This window comes from Lygodium microphyllum, chromosome 9 (assembly GCF_053477565.2).
Source record: "Lygodium microphyllum isolate KBCC chromosome 9, Lygodium_microphyllum_v1.1.10, whole genome shotgun sequence".
NCBI classification, from domain to species: Eukaryota; Viridiplantae; Streptophyta; class Polypodiopsida; order Schizaeales; family Lygodiaceae; genus Lygodium; species Lygodium microphyllum.
In genome coordinates this window covers 64,770,659-64,789,138 of record NC_141143.1, presented here as the reverse complement: position 1 = coordinate 64,789,138, position 18,480 = coordinate 64,770,659, and the positions used below count along the sequence as shown (strand labels likewise).

The 18,480-nt window shown below is 40.7% G+C and overlaps 1 protein-coding gene across 5 annotated transcripts in view; it reads left to right on the top strand.

Annotated features, from left to right (window-relative positions):
- Window positions 1–18,274, top strand: part of TPR10 (ankyrin repeat family protein) — a 157,303-nt gene extending 139,029 nt beyond the window's left edge. The window contains exons 11-13 of one of the 5 annotated variants that reach the window (XM_087684661.1): window positions 17,068–17,238; window positions 17,512–17,591; window positions 17,830–18,274. In XM_087684661.1, coding sequence (XP_087540787.1) covers window positions 17,068–17,238; window positions 17,512–17,591; window positions 17,830–17,893 — 315 coding nt within the window. In that variant the 3' untranslated portion in view covers window positions 17,894–18,274. The remainder of the gene's footprint in view (window positions 1–17,067; window positions 17,239–17,511; window positions 17,592–17,829) is intronic. The other 4 variants (XM_087684659.1, XM_087684660.1, XM_087684663.1 and 1 more) reach the window with 4 other exon arrangements.
- Window positions 18,275–18,480: the final 206 nt, after the last annotated feature.

The following is an 18,480-nucleotide window of genomic DNA, read 5'->3' as shown; positions in this document are numbered from 1 at the left end:
GGGGAGAGGTATCACAAAAAGGAAAAACAGAGTAGCAGAATACAAGCGTCCAACCACATGTCATTAGATGTAACAAGTGATAGGACACTTGGAAGCAATAGCTATGGTGGAAGCAAGAAGGTGGAGATGGAGGCTTAAGCTCAAAATTTGTAAGCAAAAGAATGAGTATAAATTTGAGATTGGCTTTGATCTACCTGGAGCATCAATACCTTGTGGGTAGTGTAGAGGTGGTCCTAATGGGTTAAGGCATTTTTATGGTGTGATGCACATCAATGGATACAATGCAAGAGCTTATCAATAGCTTTTGGGTTATATTCATTAGGCGAGTCATTTAATGGATTGACAGCTTTGCGCTTCAAGCATCTTCATTGCTTCTCTAGCCATCTCGTCACTCTGTTCCCTAGTCTTACAGCAGAGTACCGCCAACTAATGGATGACTTTGGGTGGCTCTTGGCACGATTCTTCCTGTCTCATTTGCTGATGTAGTGATGGGGGTACGGGTGCCATAATTATGGGCTGTGTTTTATCAGATGCATCTGATTAGCTAATCAGACGTTTGAAAAACATATGATAACAAGAGTATAAAAACTTGTTTCATACTTGGCATACTTTTGGGGGAAAAAAAAGGGCAAGAAAAAGCAATAAACATCACAAATTTTCCAAGAAGCTGTCGCCTATCAAAAAGACAATTTCATCTAGGAGGGTTTTGCTTGCTGTCCCTTGCATTCTTCCTACCCCAAAATGTGGAAAAGCTGCTTGTGGACTGTGCAACAGGTTGATTCAGGCTTCAACTGCAACAAAGTTGAAGAATAAGCTTTTTGTTGCCATTTTTCCCCACACTCTCATCTTTTACATGAGCTGTTTTATCTGTCTAAAATTTCACACTGCATACCATCCGCAGCCCCCGCGTGATTTTTGTTTCTCATAGTTCAACTCTCAAGTCTGAGTGGCTGGTTACTGTTGCAAATTTGTTGAACTGAATTCTGAAATTTCAGAGAATGTTTAGAAATTCCAGACATAAAGAGCTGTTTAACTCTCAGATTGTTGAGAAACACTCTTTTTCCTTTAGTATTAGCTCAACGATGCCCGAAATCTCTGGTCAGAACTCCGAAATTTCTTGACCTTTCAGAAATTTCTGACATTAACAGCCACTAAACTCTCAAATTCTTGAGAAATGCATTTCCCCCCTTTAGTATTGGCTTGAAAATCTGTGAAATTTCTGATTTTACAGCTAAAATTGACATTAGAGCAGTCTGAATTAGTTGTAGTGTCTTCATTTGACAAAGATTCATCACCATTTCTCTGCTTCAGGCCGACACAAATGGGAAGAAAGAAAAAGGTGGAATGGGAATTTGTAACAACTATGAAGCAATGTGGAAGGGGGCAATTTACATGCAAGTGCAAGTGGTGTTAGCACACTTGTAATTCTCGTTTTCATTCAGCTTGTTAGCTTACTTGCTCAGTTTAGTATAAAATACTAGATTCAGATACATTTTTGCAACTTTTTAACATTAAAAATCAAAATTAGGGCAACATATGATTTGGCTCTAGGGTGTGAATCGTACTTCAATGATACTTTCATACCCATCTATGTGTGATGTATGATTACCATATGAAATAACTATGAGCGTGTGTATGGGTGCCAAAAGTGCGGTTGGGAATGAAAGACGTAAAGAAAATCCCTAAAGTTGTGGAGATTGAGGTAAGAAGATGTCATTTCAGTCAGCTATTTGTAGTCATAGGACAGCTTGGGTAGTACCTTAGATTCCATGCTTTTAGACACCATGCCTCCAAGTGCATATACTTCCAAGGCCAGTCAATAGTCAATTGCCGAGATGCAAGATGGCTCCATTAGAGTATGACAATGCTAGGTTAGGGGGCAGCCAGACCTGAGTAGCCCCATCAGCCCCAATAGCCGGCTGGGTAGTCTTGTTGACACCTCTTGCCAATGGGATCCCTATAGCCTCTCTCATTGCAAGAGCATCATCACTCCTTTCAGGAGATATTTGGTGAAGTATCGAAATTATTCACCAATGGATACCAAATGGATGGAAGAAGATGACTTAGCAGACCATTCTCAATTGTTGCAGCTTTATCTAGATGCCTTTGAGTTAGACTCGGCTTTAATTCAAGCTGAATCAAGTTCAGTATATAAGGGATCCAAAGTATTACGTGATGCTCAAGGGGGAGGTAGCACTTCCACTTCTCTAGTTGTGGATAGCTCTCGTATGTAGTGGATCGCGGATGTATTTAGGATGCATCCAAGGTACTGTGCTGACAATATGTCTGCCATGAGGTCACTAAGTGTACTAGTCACTATGAGATGTATGCACATGAGTATCGTTTTTTACTGTGGCTATGAGACTATACTTTTGCATTAGTTTGGGATCAATTGGGCATAGGCTTTTGCCTATGTTTTGAGATCATTTTTTGATCCATTTTAATTAATTTTTTGATCAGTGTGAGAACCGTTTATGGGCACTTTGGGATCACTTTTACATTAGTTTTTGCATCAATTGTTGATCATGTTTTGCAATTAGTTTGTGATCACTTGAGCTCACATTTGCAGCAATTTGTGATAAGTTTGCAGATCAGCAAGTGATCAGTTTATGATTAGATTCTGCTTAGTTTTTAGTGGTTTACAGCTAGTTCCACAGAAAGCAGCATGTTAGTAAATGACATTGACAGTTTCAGCCATGGTTTATGCTAAGAATATGCTTTACTATGGTTCTGAAGTTAAAACAATTAAGAAACATGATTTATGGATGCGCATCTAATAGGTTTCTAGCAACAGTTCTAAACTATTTCTTAGTATTATTTGATGTTTATGTGGGTTGGAGATTTTCAGTAAGTTTTGGGGGATGAAGCATGGTTAGACAACAACGGCCAATGTTGTGACTGTGATGTCTTACAGAAATTCTAGTGTAGTGTGCTTTTCTTTTGGCACAATGCAATACAATCGAGGATGATTAATTTTGAAAATTAATTAAATGGTTGGATAATGCAGAAGAATGAGCTTAGAAGGTTGCTACTAGGCAAAAATACCAATACAAATTGAGAAAACGTCTTTAGGGTTTGGGTCTCAGCCATTTAGTTAGTTTACAGCTTGGGGAAGAGAGAGAGAGAGAGAGAGAGAGAGAGAGAGAGAGTTGTTGGTCCATTTTTTGATTAGAGAACAACAATTTGTTGCAAAAGATAGCTAGCTTGGGGTCTTAGCAAGCAAGGGATAGCAGTGAGACATCTTCCAAGGGTTGACCATAGCATTGCTGATCAAATGATAGCATTTTGGATATGCGTGGCTGTAGGTGATTGTATTAAATGCAAGCTAGAGTAGGCAGTAGGCAGATATTAGGGAGTAGGTAAGAGTAGGCAGTAGGTAGATTTTAGGATTTTCTTGCGAAGAAAAACAAATTTCTCTCTCATCTTGTCTTTCTCTCACCTCCAATAATTTCTCAAAATACCTTAGCATTTCTCAGCCATTCTCACTAGATCTTAGTCAGATTTGGTGGATAGCGGAAGGATTTCTACAGTAAACACTAAATTTTTGTAGAAATTAGGGTTTGACAGTCACGTAGGGACCCATGCCAATAGAAGAAAGCATCCTACATTGAAGTCAATACTTGAAACTCATGTAATTTTTAGGGAATTCAGATGCCAGGCCATGCATCGTAAATTGGGGCAGCATTTGGATAGTTTGTGGTTTTAATTATGCAAGCCTTGGGCGATAAGTCAAGGAGCAAATGGCCGAAATTACTTGCTGATTCTTATTACAACAAGGGGCTTTTGGAACAACAAAGAATATTGTGGAATCTCAATTTGTACTCATTCCATTAGCAATCAAAGTTAAAGAAATATCGAAAGGGGTATAATTTTGGGGTCAACAAGGCATCCAATATCGAAGATGATTAAGGTGGTCCTAAGATATGTCTACTTCGGGACTACATTTGTATGGTGGAGATTCACTTTGAGGAGAGGAACATAGAATAGATTGATAGGAGACTTGTGCGGCTTTGGGATCAATGGAGAGCTAGTGTGCACACATATAGTTTTAGGAGCCTCGGACAATGCTTTGGCTCTTCGACACTTTGGTCACACTAGCACTCTTGCATGGGGCGTCAATATGGGCCCTGGGAAGTAAGTGTGTACTACACAAGGAGAGCCACACAAGATCAGCCACTATTTAAGGGGAGAAGATATATATAGGGTGGAAGTACATGAAGAGATTCCTAGCGTAAAGAAATACATAGTGTAGAAACATAAATCAAAGTGTATGACAAAGCATAAATTTAAAAGAACACGGTTAGAGTTAGGGTAACTCAGAGACCGTGAACATAGTTGAATTCAAATGAATGATTGAATGCTGAATATACAATGCTCGTGCAGCAAACAAACATTGCAACAATGAAAATTATACCCTAAACTTGTGTGTCTTAGGACTGAGGCAAAGGTTCCAAGTGGGAGAGTGTGTCGTACTTGTGACCATAGTACGGGGGAGTTTCAGAAACGGGGGAAATGGAAATGGAAAAAATCCCAAATTTTGGAAACGGGGAAACAGTGTTTCGGATTGTACACTAAAGAAAATACAGTAATATGTGGGTATGTAAATATATCAATGCCTACAACAACATGTATTTAAATTTCATAGAAAACTTTGAGTCTTCATGTCATATGATTAAAATCATGATTCATTACACATTTCACGACTCACGAGTGAAGATTGAGGAGTCAAGACTGAGGACTCAATGGTTGAAACTTAAGACAGCTTAATACAATTAAGGCTCAATTTTCAAAATATAAGATAACAAAATGAATTAGAATGATCTAAACTTTAAAGAGCAGTAAATTTTGACATTAAGAACAATGGAACAAGAATCAAGATGCATAATAAGTGGAATCAAGATACAATGATAGTAACTATGTCATGTGAATAATCTATCATTTGTCAAAACTCCAAAGTCTAGTGAGGCTATAAGTATCAACATCAATCAACAACCGATAACTCTAGTCTGGACTCTGCACTGCTAAACTGACCCTTGTATATCACGAGTTATCTGGACTCTGAGGATCTGTGCACCATCTCCTCGTCCGACTCCGAGGTCCTTGATCGAGAAGTTGATGCAGCAGCCTTAGCCTCATCCTCAGACTCTAGCTCTGACTCTGCCTGTGATGCACGACTATGTACGGCCCTCACTCTAACCCTCCTCTGTGCACGAGTCTCATGCACCGGTGCTGATAGCTCCTCATAGAGCATGGAGTAGATATCCCGCTCCTCTTGTGGTATCTGTTGAATGTCACGTACCTTCTCTATATCAATCTTGTCAACATTCACTTGTAAAGGTAAACGAGACAAAGATATATCATATGAGAGGAGATTCAATATGTTCAATGTTTAAACTTCATATATATCACAATTTACAATTCAAATTTCAAGCAAATTAACAATGCTAAGTGTCAAGAACTCAAGGTTAAAAAGTTAACTATACATAATACTAATCATTACCAATTTATCTGTGAAGGCTTAGGGGATAGAGCGGTCCTCTCAAGAAGATGCAGATTGCAATGGCAAAACACTAAATGCTCCAAATGGGTAGTTGTGAGCTTATTTCTCTTTTTGGTGTGGAAGAGGACCCATGTGCTCCAATTTCTCTTAGCAGGCCTTAAACTACAATCTTGCGAGAGGACCCGAATGACAATGCGTTTCTATTCAAATTTAAGAGATTGAGGTTAAGGCTAATATGCATGCTGCAAAATCAACATTTGAGTGGGCTATAGATTACAGAACTTGTTACCTAGGTTGCATAATGCATTAGATAATTAAGATTCAAAATATTCACCAGTCACATATCAAAGTAGGAGCATAATTGCTGTATTTCTCCCACCAAGAGATAGGCTAAAGCTATGTCTCTTGAAGCCTAGTTGTGGGTCGGCCAAAATGAAGAGAATGATTGCAGAATGCTAGCAAATTATCCTCTACTCTTCTCATCATATCTATATCATCCCCTGTGAGGCGTCTCATGTACTCCATGAAACCCTCCTCTAACTCCTCGCTAGTATACTGCTCCTCGCTATGCCAAAGGGGATGCACGATATGTGCGACAACATGGATTGGTTTATGGAACCAATCCCATCGTGCATTCTACACTGCACAAATCTCATCAACCCTATGGATAAAATATGTTAAAAACTTAGATGTTAGAATAATGATCAATCATCAAGGAGTCGTTAATACCAAATAATTACATGTGTAAAAGTTAAACAGAAACTTACTTGTCTTGGGGCAAAAAGCTATTGTGAAGCAAGGCCTCGTCAATTTTATCAATTTACTCATATAGAAGCCCCAAAGTACTCCCCTCCATATCAATGATGCGCAATATAGTGTAAATAGGAGTGAGAATTTTCACCAATGCCTCTACCTCAATCCACCAACTCTCATTTAAAATATTGCGTCTAAAAGTAAGAGCCTTTGAAGACTCTCTCTTACTCTATGTGAGTCATTCTTTGCATGCAATGGTCTGTATTAAATTTGGACGGACCTGTATCAACCTCTCCAATACAATAAACATATAAGCAAATCCAGTGGTGGAGGGCTTCAATAGCTCATTGCGTCTAAAAGTAAGAGCCTTTGAAGACTCTCTCTCACTCCATGTGAGCCATTCTTGGCATGCAATGGTTTGTATCAAATTTGGATGGACTTGTATCAACCTCTCCAATACAATAAACATATAAGCAAATCGAGTGGTGGAGAGCTTCAATAGCTCAAGTGTGCTATTGGCTTGAAACATGCTTGTGACGGATGGCCTCTTTTTCACAAATCTTACCATGCTTGTTGCCGTCTTGAAAATGTTATCCACCCAAGATATTTGCTCAACATCTTCAATAAGTAGGTCAAGGAAAGGGGATGCACATGGAGTCCATACTATGCTAGGAAACTCCTCCTCAAGCATATATCCCATAGACACACAATTGCTTCCATTATCAGTTACCACTTGCACCACATTTTGGACTCCTATGTCCATGATGATGTGTCGCATGTGCTCCCAAATGAAAGCTCCTGTGATGGTAAGGCCTGAGGCAGAGGTATCGGTGGTGTAATGAACATGGTGCCTTTACATGAAGACACCAAAACATTGTAAACATTCCTTCGGTGCATATCTGACCATCTATCGCATAATATTGTGCCTCCATATTTCACCCATGTCTCCTTCGAGGGCTCCTATTGAGCCTCTATGGATGGATTCTCCTTTGGAAGCTCCTATGTGCCTAATGCATCTGCGGATGGACCTTCCCACTCACATCCTATGCGGCTTACTGCCTTGATTGTTTTCTTCCATTGATGCGTAGTGGCCACATTGAAAGCAGAAAAACATCGAATAAATAAGCGTGTGAGTTTTCTAGTTGCCTCTACTACTGCCTCCCTCTGAAGTCCTACATGGATACCTGCACCATGCAAGGAGCCCTTTTGCCCACCACAACTAGAAGATGGCGACGATGTCCTTTTTACACTTGGACCCGATACGGATATGGATGGACTTTTTTTTTATGGGCCACTGGCACCTCCAATTTGGCTAGCGCCACTAGGCCCACTAGCCTCTCTTTGCCCCTCTTGTGCTTCATTGGTTCCATGTGGTGTTGATTCATTCTCTTGTAGCTCAGTACTCATATGCTTTCGGCGCCAAAGATGGAGGCTTACTATTACTTCTGCTGGTACATCTGCGCAAGGACCGATGTCTTTATTGGGAACTCAAGCCAAGTGGTCTTTCACGCACGTTACACTCCTCGATTTCTCCAATCCTCAATAGTTGCACTGCCACTTCTTTGATCTGTCAGAGCCCTCGTATCCCTTGATTGGAGTGACATGCCTCCAATATGGGTCCGACGTCATAATATGATTAGTCTTTAGGAGTCAGGACCTAGGTAATGGATTAAAGAATAAGAAGAATAAGAAGAAGAACAAGGAGAAGTCTGAAGGAGAAGGAGAAGGAGAAGGAAAAGAGCTTAGAGGAAGAGGAAGAGAAAGAGGAGGCGGGAGTTGGTTACTGCAAGTCCGAGGAGGAGGAGGTCTGAGGCGACTGGCGAGACTCAAGAGCTGCGCGAGCGACATGAAGTGGGGAAGGAGAATCACGAGTGAAATTCGGCGCTGGATAACCACACGAAATGGGGCCGGGCCGTAGGATCCCAAAACGGTGTGCTCGTTTCCGTCCCGGTCTGAAACTGCCGGTCCGTTTCGGATCTCCGAAACGCCGTTTCGGGGTACATAGCTTGCGACCGATCTGAAAACGTCTTCGAGAGTCAAACACCTACAAACATAGCTATGGAAGCATGATTTAATGCAGACATGCATTGAAAGGAGAAGAGAGAAAATTGAAAACACAGAGACTTGAAGAGAGAGAAAACTTATGATTAAAAAAATTGAAAATGCAAATGTTGATGTGGTTGTCCCAATTAAGCGATAGCAAGGACATCAGGGAGACCATCTCTGGATGGTTGCCAACAGCAAAAAGTGGTTGAGGAGGGGTCACTAGGTAGCAAACACAGAAACTGTGTGACTGGATCGACAGGGTAGCTCTGATGTAGACAACAACGAGCAGCTTTGGATTAGATGTCCTCCACAAAAGGGGTGTGGGCAGGGAAGCTAGAGGGCGTGAAACTTGCAAAAACAAGATTGGACTGAATAGAGGGTAGTATGCCTATTTATAGAAAGTTTCGTACCTCGTATGGTGCACCATTTTAAAACTCTCTATTCGTGCACCATTTTGTGGGTTTTGATTAATTAAGCATTTTTGGGTCTGTTTAAGTGGCTAATTCAGCATGTAATGCTTATGTTAGCTCAATACCCCTTCTCAAGTCCAGAAATTGAGTCAGAAAGAAAGGTCAAGCCAATGTTTTGAGTGCTTTTGTTTTCATGCGTCTTTATCTCAAGGCGTCCCATCTCAAGATAGGTTGGGCATGGAACAAAGGGTGTACGGTGGTTGCTCAGTGGCCTACGAAGACTACACAGGTGATGGTTATCTTATCAAGGGGATCCAAGTGGTCACCCCAAAGAGGCTAGGGTATCAGGCAAAGAGTGCACGTCGCCTACGCAATGGGCTACCAAGTCCTGCAAAGATGGATGAAACCACAATGAACTTTTTTCTTTCCTTGGTTTGAGAATGATTGTTTTAAAAAAGGCAAGGTGGTGGTTAATTAAATAACAGACGGGAGACTTGAAGCCAAACTGGAAGGCTTTCACAAAATAAATAGGCTATCCCTACCGCTACAAGTTGTCGATGACGAAGGAATAGGGTAGGGGAGTATGTAGCAAATATGACGGATATGTGGAGAGACAAAACAAGTGTGGAAAGCAAGCTAGCAAGGCTTACCAAGCAAGGGAAATTACCTTTGAGAGTGCAAGGTGCAATGTCGTAAATATGGCGTATCCAGAGTTGACCACTCAAAAAGACAGAAAAGGGATAAATTTGCAAAGCTGTATGTTTACAGAACATAATGCGAATGCATTGGAGTTATACGCGAGGCAATGTAAGTGTGATCATGCTCATGGAAAATGCTATGCACGATGCTACTTAGATTGTGTCCTCGCAAAGAAATTGTTCACTTGTTCGAGCACCCTTTAACAATCATGTGACATGTCATGTTATTGATGGGGAGGAAGATACAAGATACAATATGCAATAATGTCTAAAAAAGAGACTATAAACAACATCCTATCATCACCAAGAGAAAAAAGCTGCCCCTCTCAAATTGAAAGGGAAAGCTAGAGGGAAGCACCCTTTCCCTCTCAATCTATAGAGGTAAAGTGTATACCCAAGCTAATCCTAGGTAGAATATATTGCAACACTGGTCAATTGACCACCTTTGTTAATATGTGTGCAAAGTTGTTGCAGGAAGGCATGCACTCGAGTCATATGGTGTCTAGCTCAACTTGCGCTTTAGTAAAGTGGAAGTGGATTCCCATATGTTGCGTCCATGGTCTATTGAGTGGATTGTCTGCAAGGACAATGACACTCTGGTTGTTGCAGTAGAAAATGACGGGAGAGTTGAATTGAAGTATAGTGTCGCTAGTAAGCTCCTCAAGTAGATAGCCTCTGTGGTACCATTAAAAAAAGCCTAACACTTAGTCTCAGCTATGGAAGTTAACACCGTCTCCTACTTATGGTTAGCCCAAGAGATGGATGCTGTGAAAAGGTGAAGAGATAGCGGCCAGGGCATCAAGATCTCCTGCCCAGTCCAAGTTAGTGTAGCTTTGCAAACATAATCAAGATCCATAAGTGAGGCCATAAGAGTAGGTACATTGCAGATATCTCAAAATACGAAGATATGCAATCCAATGTGACATCCTAGGTATAGCGAAATAGGGACTAAGAAAATTTAAATAGTTAACTAAATTTCGCTTAGTGCGAATCAACCAAAGAAGCTCTCGTATTATAGAGCTATAGGTTTGCTCTGGATCGTGGGATCCAAGGTCATGGCCACAGACCGTGTCTGATCCGCACAATGCTAGTCCACTAACAAAAGAGCAGTTTCGGTTGTGACATAAAAATATCACGACCTAATTGAACCACCTCTATTCCCAAAAAACAAGACAACAAATCAAGGTCTATCATCTCAAAAGTAGAATAAGGTTGGGCCTTTATCTCTGCTATGGCGACAGAGTCTAAGCTAGTGATAAGTAAATTATCTACATATAGCATGATATAGCTGACCCCTTCTAAAATAGTATGGAGATATAAGTTTGAGTCATAAGCGATAGAATTGTATCCATGAGTTCTAAAGACCTCATTCATCCTTTGGAACCAAGACTGTGGTCCTTGCTTTAGCCCATAAAGAGCTTTTTGCAAGCAAAAGACCTTATCTCTCCGGTTAGTAGAAGAAAATATAGGAGGTTGCTCTACATAGACTTCCTTATCCAAATAATCGTTCAAAAAAGTACTTTTGATGTCCATCTGATAGATTGACCAACTGTAGTGGGCGGTGAGCGAAACCAATAGGCAAAATGATGTCAACCGCATAGTAGGAGCAAAGGTCTTTTCATAGTGAATACCTTGCTTTTGTCGAAATCCTTACACCACAAGGCAAGCCTTGTATTGGTCTAAAGTCCCATTAGCTTTTAGCTTAATCCTAAAGATCCATTGTCTCAACGACTTTCTTGTGGCATAGGCTATTCACCAAGGTCCAAGTCTCATTTGGTCAATACTCTGTAGCTTCTTTTTCATGGCCTCTCGTGATGACGGCTGCCTAAAACGCACATGGTCTATTGGTACCAACAAGATAAGAAGTCTTGTAGAGAGGGCCTAGGAAGTGAAGAAGTTGTGGGTGGCTCAAGAGTGGGTAGTAGACCTGGCTTAGAAGGCACTATCTCGGAAGAAACAACGTGAAGAAAGGACATGGAATCTCTCCTAACGATCATCTTGTTTGTTGGAGGGGTTGAACACACAATAGGCTTTCATTTCATCTCTCAGTGTTTGCTGCACACTCTCCGTTTCTTTGCGCAAACCCATTGTCTCTGATATGATATGAGTGCGTAGCTATCTGTTACTATTTTGATAACAAGCTAGTGTTGACTCACTTGAGACGATAGCCAATTGAGGCAACTTGTGGTAGTTGAGCGGAGAGTGAGGTGGAGAGAAGGCTGAGCTTGAAGCTCAATAGTGATGGTGGTGGCAGGAACAATGAGCTGAATGAATGCTTTGATACCATTGTTGGGGCAATGCTCAAGTTGTAGGCATGTGTACACACTCGTGAACAATGAACAACAAGATAAGAGAGAGTACTGGAAATTCACATCTATAATGTGAGACTAGTAGAATGAAAATACAATTCCTAAGGTACAATAGTATTATACTCAAAGTGGGTTTCACAATTAAGAGATCAACTGGAGGAGTGAGCTTGCCTAATTTCTCATTAGAGTTGTGTATCTAAGCATAACTCCCGAAGACTCTAAAGTGGGAAACCGCAAGCCGGGAGCCAAAGAATGGCTCATACTGAGTCCTTTGAGAAATAGCTAGAGTTGGTGACAATGTATACCAAAGTATTAACAGCCTCAACCCAAAGGTGCTTAGGGAGCTCTACTGCAAATATCATAGAGCATGCCATGTTCATGATGGTCAAGTTCCTACACTCTACGACTGCATTTTGTGAAGGGGAGTTGATAGAGGTGAGTTGGTGTGAGATAGCATGCTCTTGTAGAAACTCGAAAAACTCGTGGGAGGTGAACGCCCCTCCATTGTTACTCCTCATGATCATACATGAGGACCAATTTGGTTATGCAGCAGCATCACCCAAGCAAAAAAGAATGTGAAGGCATTGGACTTATGCTTGAGAAAGTATACCCACATGTAATGAGAATGATCATCCACAATAAAAAAGAAGTATAGTGCATTGTTCAAGGCGGCGGTGGATGTTGGCCCACAGAGATCAACATGAATCAATCAAAGAGGTATCTCAGCTCTCTGTGTAGGGTACGGAGCGAATGGGATATGGTGTTGTTTCCTAAGTTGAGAAGTTTTACAGACATCTGGTGATACCTTCAGGCGGGGAAGGCCATCAACCATCCGTTGACGCGACAACTCATAAAGAGAGTCGTATCTGAGATGTCCTAAGTGAAAATGCCAAAGACGCTCGGTGCTCCTAGTGTCCTGTGTGGCGGCTAAAGCTTGGAAGCAGTGAAACTCTTGGACGGTAAGTTTGGTCGTTGTGAATAAGACTGTTCAACCCAATCAGCAAAGCTATTGATTGGATAACTAGTTGATCTCTAGTTGGGGGACATAGTAGACATCATCCAACGTAGCGCTATCCAGCCTTGGTCACTCGCAAAACTGACGTGATTGTGTGCCTAAATCGTAAAAAGAGAGAAATTGTTTTTAACTCGAACGCGTCGGGCTGTAGGGGTTCGGGAAATGAAAATATCTACGATGGGGGTCATACAATGGGTAGCTCCACTATCAACCATCCGAGGAGTAGCTAAAGTATTGGGTTGTGATGAGTGGGCCTTTGCAGTCACTTTGTCAAGAGACAACTCACAGATGTGGACAAGACGCACATCCTTAAATGTCTCTATTGAGACAATTTGGGCCTTTGTAGACTAGTCAAAGAAGCCCTCTAGCATCGAGAACGTTGTCGATTGTGATAGCGAACCGGTGGTAGTGTGGGTCTAGCCTTGCTACTACCACTATGAAGGTTTGCCACTAACCTACTACTGGTGTTGGGGGTTGCCTGACTGACGGGTGGGGGTTTGAGTTCTAGCTTTTGGTATGTGCCTCTTGCCTTTCATCGATACTTGTCGTCAAAATGGCCAACATTTTGACAATGTTGACAAAACCAAATTTTCTTGGTACATTCTGCCACTTGCGTTTTAGAGATGATTGGGAGTTTCCTTGGGTCTCAGTAGTTTGATTTTGTTTTGAATTTTGAGTTTTCTTTTGCTTTTGATTGGAATTTGGATTTTATTTATCCTTTCCTTGCTGCCCTTGTTGAGAAGAAGCAACGAGAGTCCCCTGTGCAAAGGTCAAACTGTGAAATTGATAGAATAGTCAATGCAGTAGTAGTTGACACTCAAATCCGTAGAATGTATGCATGGTGGGCTGCGAGATCACTTGTTGCACAAAATAGAATGTTTGAGGACTTAGGAGCTCCCTGGTAGAGACCTTGGTGAGAAATCGTTGATACTTAGCTAACTTTTCTTTCAAGTGATCCTAGATAGTGATTTTAAAGTTTTGGAGCTCATGATTCAAATTGATGCGACGGGTCCTATTGCGAGCTGCATAGCGATCAATCAAGTGTGGGCAATGCTCAAATGCTAAATGAAAATGTTGATGCTATGAATGAATTTAAGTAATAGAGCTTGCATTTGCTTGACAATAGTGGAGGCATTTCTAGCCTTTCATGAGCAGACCTCTTTATATGGAACAAGTGCAGGATTAGGTGGGGGTTCCAACCTCTGCACAAGATCCCATAGGTTCTAGGAGTCAAGGATATGTCTCATCAGGTTTAATCAAGTAGTCAAGTTCAAACTTGCTAAAATGATTTTTATCATTAAAGGTATGTTTTGGTTGATGAGGAAGAACCATGAGGTGTTGGATAAGTGGAATAGGAAGGAGGTGGTAAGAGGGGAAGGTGGGTAGGTAGGAATAGGTTGATAATATCCAATGGGTTCTGATTGACACAAAGGCATTGAAATATGAATGTTTTCGTAAAGTGCCAATGGAGGTGAAGGCACCAAGACATGTAAGCTCTATCCTATGGTTGGTTGGGACACATCAAAATGACTAGAAGGCCCACTAGGTAAATCCATGGAGCCAAACTGTGATACCAAGTGATTCACACTTGGTGGTGGCTTGGTGGAATTCCCAAGCTGTGAAAAACCCGAAAGCAAGGGGATGGGAGGATGACCGGGAGGATGACCGGTCCATCATAGAGACATCCGATTAAGGTTCTAAAAGGTGTGCATAAGAGTGAAGGACTGCTCGGTGTGATGTGTAAAGGCATGTATGGTTCACTTAATGGAGGCTTAAGAGAAGGTGTAGCAGAACTAGTGGGCGAGAGAGTTAAGGGATTTACCATTTGAGGTGTATTGGGAAATGTGTTAGGTTCCCTTTGTTCATTAAATACAAATAAAGAAACATATGAATCACCAAAATCATGTTGACCATGAGATGTAAAAGCTGAAGGAGCACTCACCATAGACTCTTGCAACTTTTGGTTACGGTTTCCTAAGTTCAAAGAGAGAAATCTATCTTCTTCAGGGTTTATGAACCAATACGTGGTATGAACAATTCCTTCATCTTGAGCATCATCAATATCTTGCAGAAAAGAAGTAGATTGAGAAGATTGAGAAGTAGTAGCATGCTTACCTGACATAGGATTGAATGAGGGTACAGAAGTGTATGAAAAACACGATAGATGTAGAGATGGAGATGATTGTGGTAGAGAGAAAAATGGTTTATGCTCCATGCCAATTTCTATGTTAGGGTGGTCAATCCTTTGTGGAGCTTTTGTCCATCCTACAAAATCATTAGACTAGTGCATCGAATCTAAAGGGAAAAACTCAACCTTACCTCCAATTTGTTGTTGAGCTCCATAGATGATGCTCTCAATGTTTTCTTGTAATAATTTACATGTTGCTTGTTCTATCCTTGATTTTTGAGCCTCAACTGCACAAAGTTAATAATTAGTAGTTACTTATGACAATTCTTGACTCTTAGCACTCGCAAAGAGAGCAATGTGTGATTAATATCTTGGTATGATGTTGTGCCAGTAACACATTGTTGCATGTGATGGATGCTTCAGCTGCTAGCTTCAATTTTATTGGGGAGTGGATCTATTTCCATATAAAAAAGGTAATAGATGAGATCATGGCACAATATGTAGTGCAACTCGTAACGGACAATGACTCAAATTGTGCGAAGATAAGTTAGTATCTTGAGAGAGACAATCCACTATTGTGTGATCTCCATATGCTTTGCACTTATCGATCTCATGATGGAGGTTATGACATTACTTTCTTGGGTGGAGCATATTTTATGTTCATAATGAACAGGCTGCCTAAGCATGTTCCTAGAGGGCTGTTTGACACTCTAGGGGATAGTCGACAACCCATTCCTTTTCATGGCAAAAGTTGAATTAGAGTGCCATGGTGGTGTGAGGACCCCAATGTTTCATGCTTGCACCAAGCAAATTGAGGTGCATTATCATGATGTCAGAGAGAGGTTCCATGCACAGGAGATTTGACTTAGTTTATGTCCCTACATAGGACAATTTGGTAGATGTATTTACTAAAGTTAAAAGAAAAATTTCAAGCCTTTTGCAAGGCATTAAACTGATTAGCATTTGGGGATTGATTTGTCATTCCTTGTATACATTCACATCATTTGCTCTAGGGGCCTAGGGGGTATGTTACACTTATTGTATTTCTCCATTGTTCTAGTGTGAACATTTCCTTATGCACAAGCATTCTTTAACTTCTAGCTAGAGAAGGGTTTCTTCCCCTAGGTGAACACCCACTTTGAGTGCAGTACTTTAGTACCTTAGGGATTGTACTTTCATTCTATTCTCACATTAGTGGATGTGACATTCTACTGCACTCTTCTCTCATTGTTCACTGTTTACTATGAGAGAGAGAGAGAGAGAGAGAGAGAGAGAGAGAGAGAGAGTGTGTGTGTGTGTGTGTGTGCATGCAAGTTTAGCATTAACCTAACATCTCTCTCTCTCTCTCTCTCTCTCTCTCTCTCTCTCTCTCTCTCTCTCTCTCTCTGTACATGTGCATGCACACATTTATAAGTTGAGTCCCTAGGTCCTTGGAAAAGTTTCACAAAACTTCACTTCGAATGTAGATCCATTCTAGGTTGTGGGGATCCAGAATAGTTATGTTTGCAATGATTTTATGGATTTGGGGCAGTCAGCTTTTTTTGGGGACCAGAAAGTTCATATCCGAAGGAAAGAGCACCCAAATATAGCCTTGTATTTTATTGGGATACAATTTTTGCAGTCTTGAATTCCCTTTACCCTAGTGCTCAATTGGGTGCCAACATATCATGGAGAGGTTTAGGAGCAAGAGTTCTAAATAGGAGACACTATCAGTATTATAGTTTAGTACCCATGTCTTACAAGCTCATCTAATGGGAGACATTGACCTAAAAGCCTGCCTACTGAACATACCCTTTACCCATGTAGCTTGTCCAGGTTGTATTTTCTGGAAACTTTGTTGAGTTTTCATATACTTCGATTTCTTTAATACGGAGCAGCCTGCCTACAGAACATACCCTTCACCCATGTAGCTTGTCCAGGTTGTATTTTCTGGAAACTTTGTTGAGTTTTCATATACTTCGATTTCTTTAATACGGAGCAGCCTGCCTACAGAACATACCCTTCACCCATGTAGCTTGTCCAAGTTGTATTTTCTGGAAACTTGGTTGAGTTTTCATATACTTCGATTTCTTTAATACGGAGCAAAAATTTCCAACTCATGTTGATGTGATGACAGTTATGTTAGAGTTATGATGATGATAATTGTACATAAGCTTTTGATCTTTCTACTTCTGAATATGTTAATTGAGTGTTTGCATTTTGACAAAGGCACTTGACTTGGATCCAAATAACGCAACAGTCCTCTCAAACCGTAGCCTTTGTTGGATGAGGCTGGGCCAACCAGAGCATGCACTAACTGATGCTGTGCTTGTGAGGAAACTCCGCCCTGACTGGTCTAAAGGATGTTACAGGGAAGGCTCTGCACTTCGCCTGCTGCAGGTTCTCTCTTCCTTTTTCTTTTCAGAAAGTTCCTTTTTGTTTTCAATACAAAATGTAAGCATGCCGTTTCAACACATACATGCACATCATTGTATGGCGTACCTTCACTTACTTCCTTGATAAGTGAACCAGTTACTCATCTTCCTTAAATATGTGATTCAGTGAATTTAAGGCTATTCAATAGATTGCAAGTGTTCGTTAGTGATGCACTACTTTACATAGGAGACTTCACAGTACCGTTTTTTCCTATTCATTTATTTGTTTGGCTTTTAGAAATTTGAGGAAGCTGCTAATGCATTCTATGAAGGGGTGAAGCTGGACCCAGACAACAAAGAGCTTGTTGATGCTTTCAGGTTAGTCTTTGCAAACAGATGATTATGTAAGCATATGCTTTAGCTTCTCGCTTCTCTCCATGAACTGTATGGAATTAGACACATGCATGTGTGCTTACGTGCACCAGGATCCAAGTTCAGGCATGCTCGTCTTCATAGTATCTGTGCAGTAGGCATGATCTCTTGTAAGCCTTTGTAAACGAGAGTGAGCATCTGATGTACTTTTTGCAACTGATCAAAAAAATTCCTGACTTGTCAGGGAGGCTGTCGAGGCAGGCAGGAAATTTTATAAGAAAGACGACGGAAACTCAGGGACACTGTAATGACTCTATTGATCATAGATACATTTTTCCTCCCCTTCACAGCCTCGTGATAGAGGCATTACAAGGCTGCAGAATGGAGTTGAACTGGGCAACCAAATGAAGATGTAGAGTATACAGTTGTCACATGCTTGCCTTTTTCAAGCACATTTGATTGAGTTTTCTAAGGATGCTAAGGAGGTGATCCATGTTAAAGTTATGTTTAGTAAATTACCAGAAGATGTACTGTATCAAATTGAGGGAATAATGAGAGCATTCAAACCCCAAAAAGTTGCATGTTACTGGTCTTTGCCAAAAATGTAGGACATAGGCAAGAAAGTCCACAAATGGTAAAGTTAATGGTGATTAGTATTTAAATGCTTACATGGCATTATTTGATTGGCTGTGACAACTATTAACATTTTTGACATTTTTGGCTCTTGTAGGTTTTCTGCAAATTTTTTCTTATTTTTTTTGCTGGTTTGGTCACCATTCAGTAAGATGGATGCAATGAGTTTTTTGCATGGTGTCAATTTTTTCATGCTTTTACATTAAAGCTTAGTTTCTTATTCACATTTTCTATTTCCTTTTTTTCCCCAAGATTAAAGTGG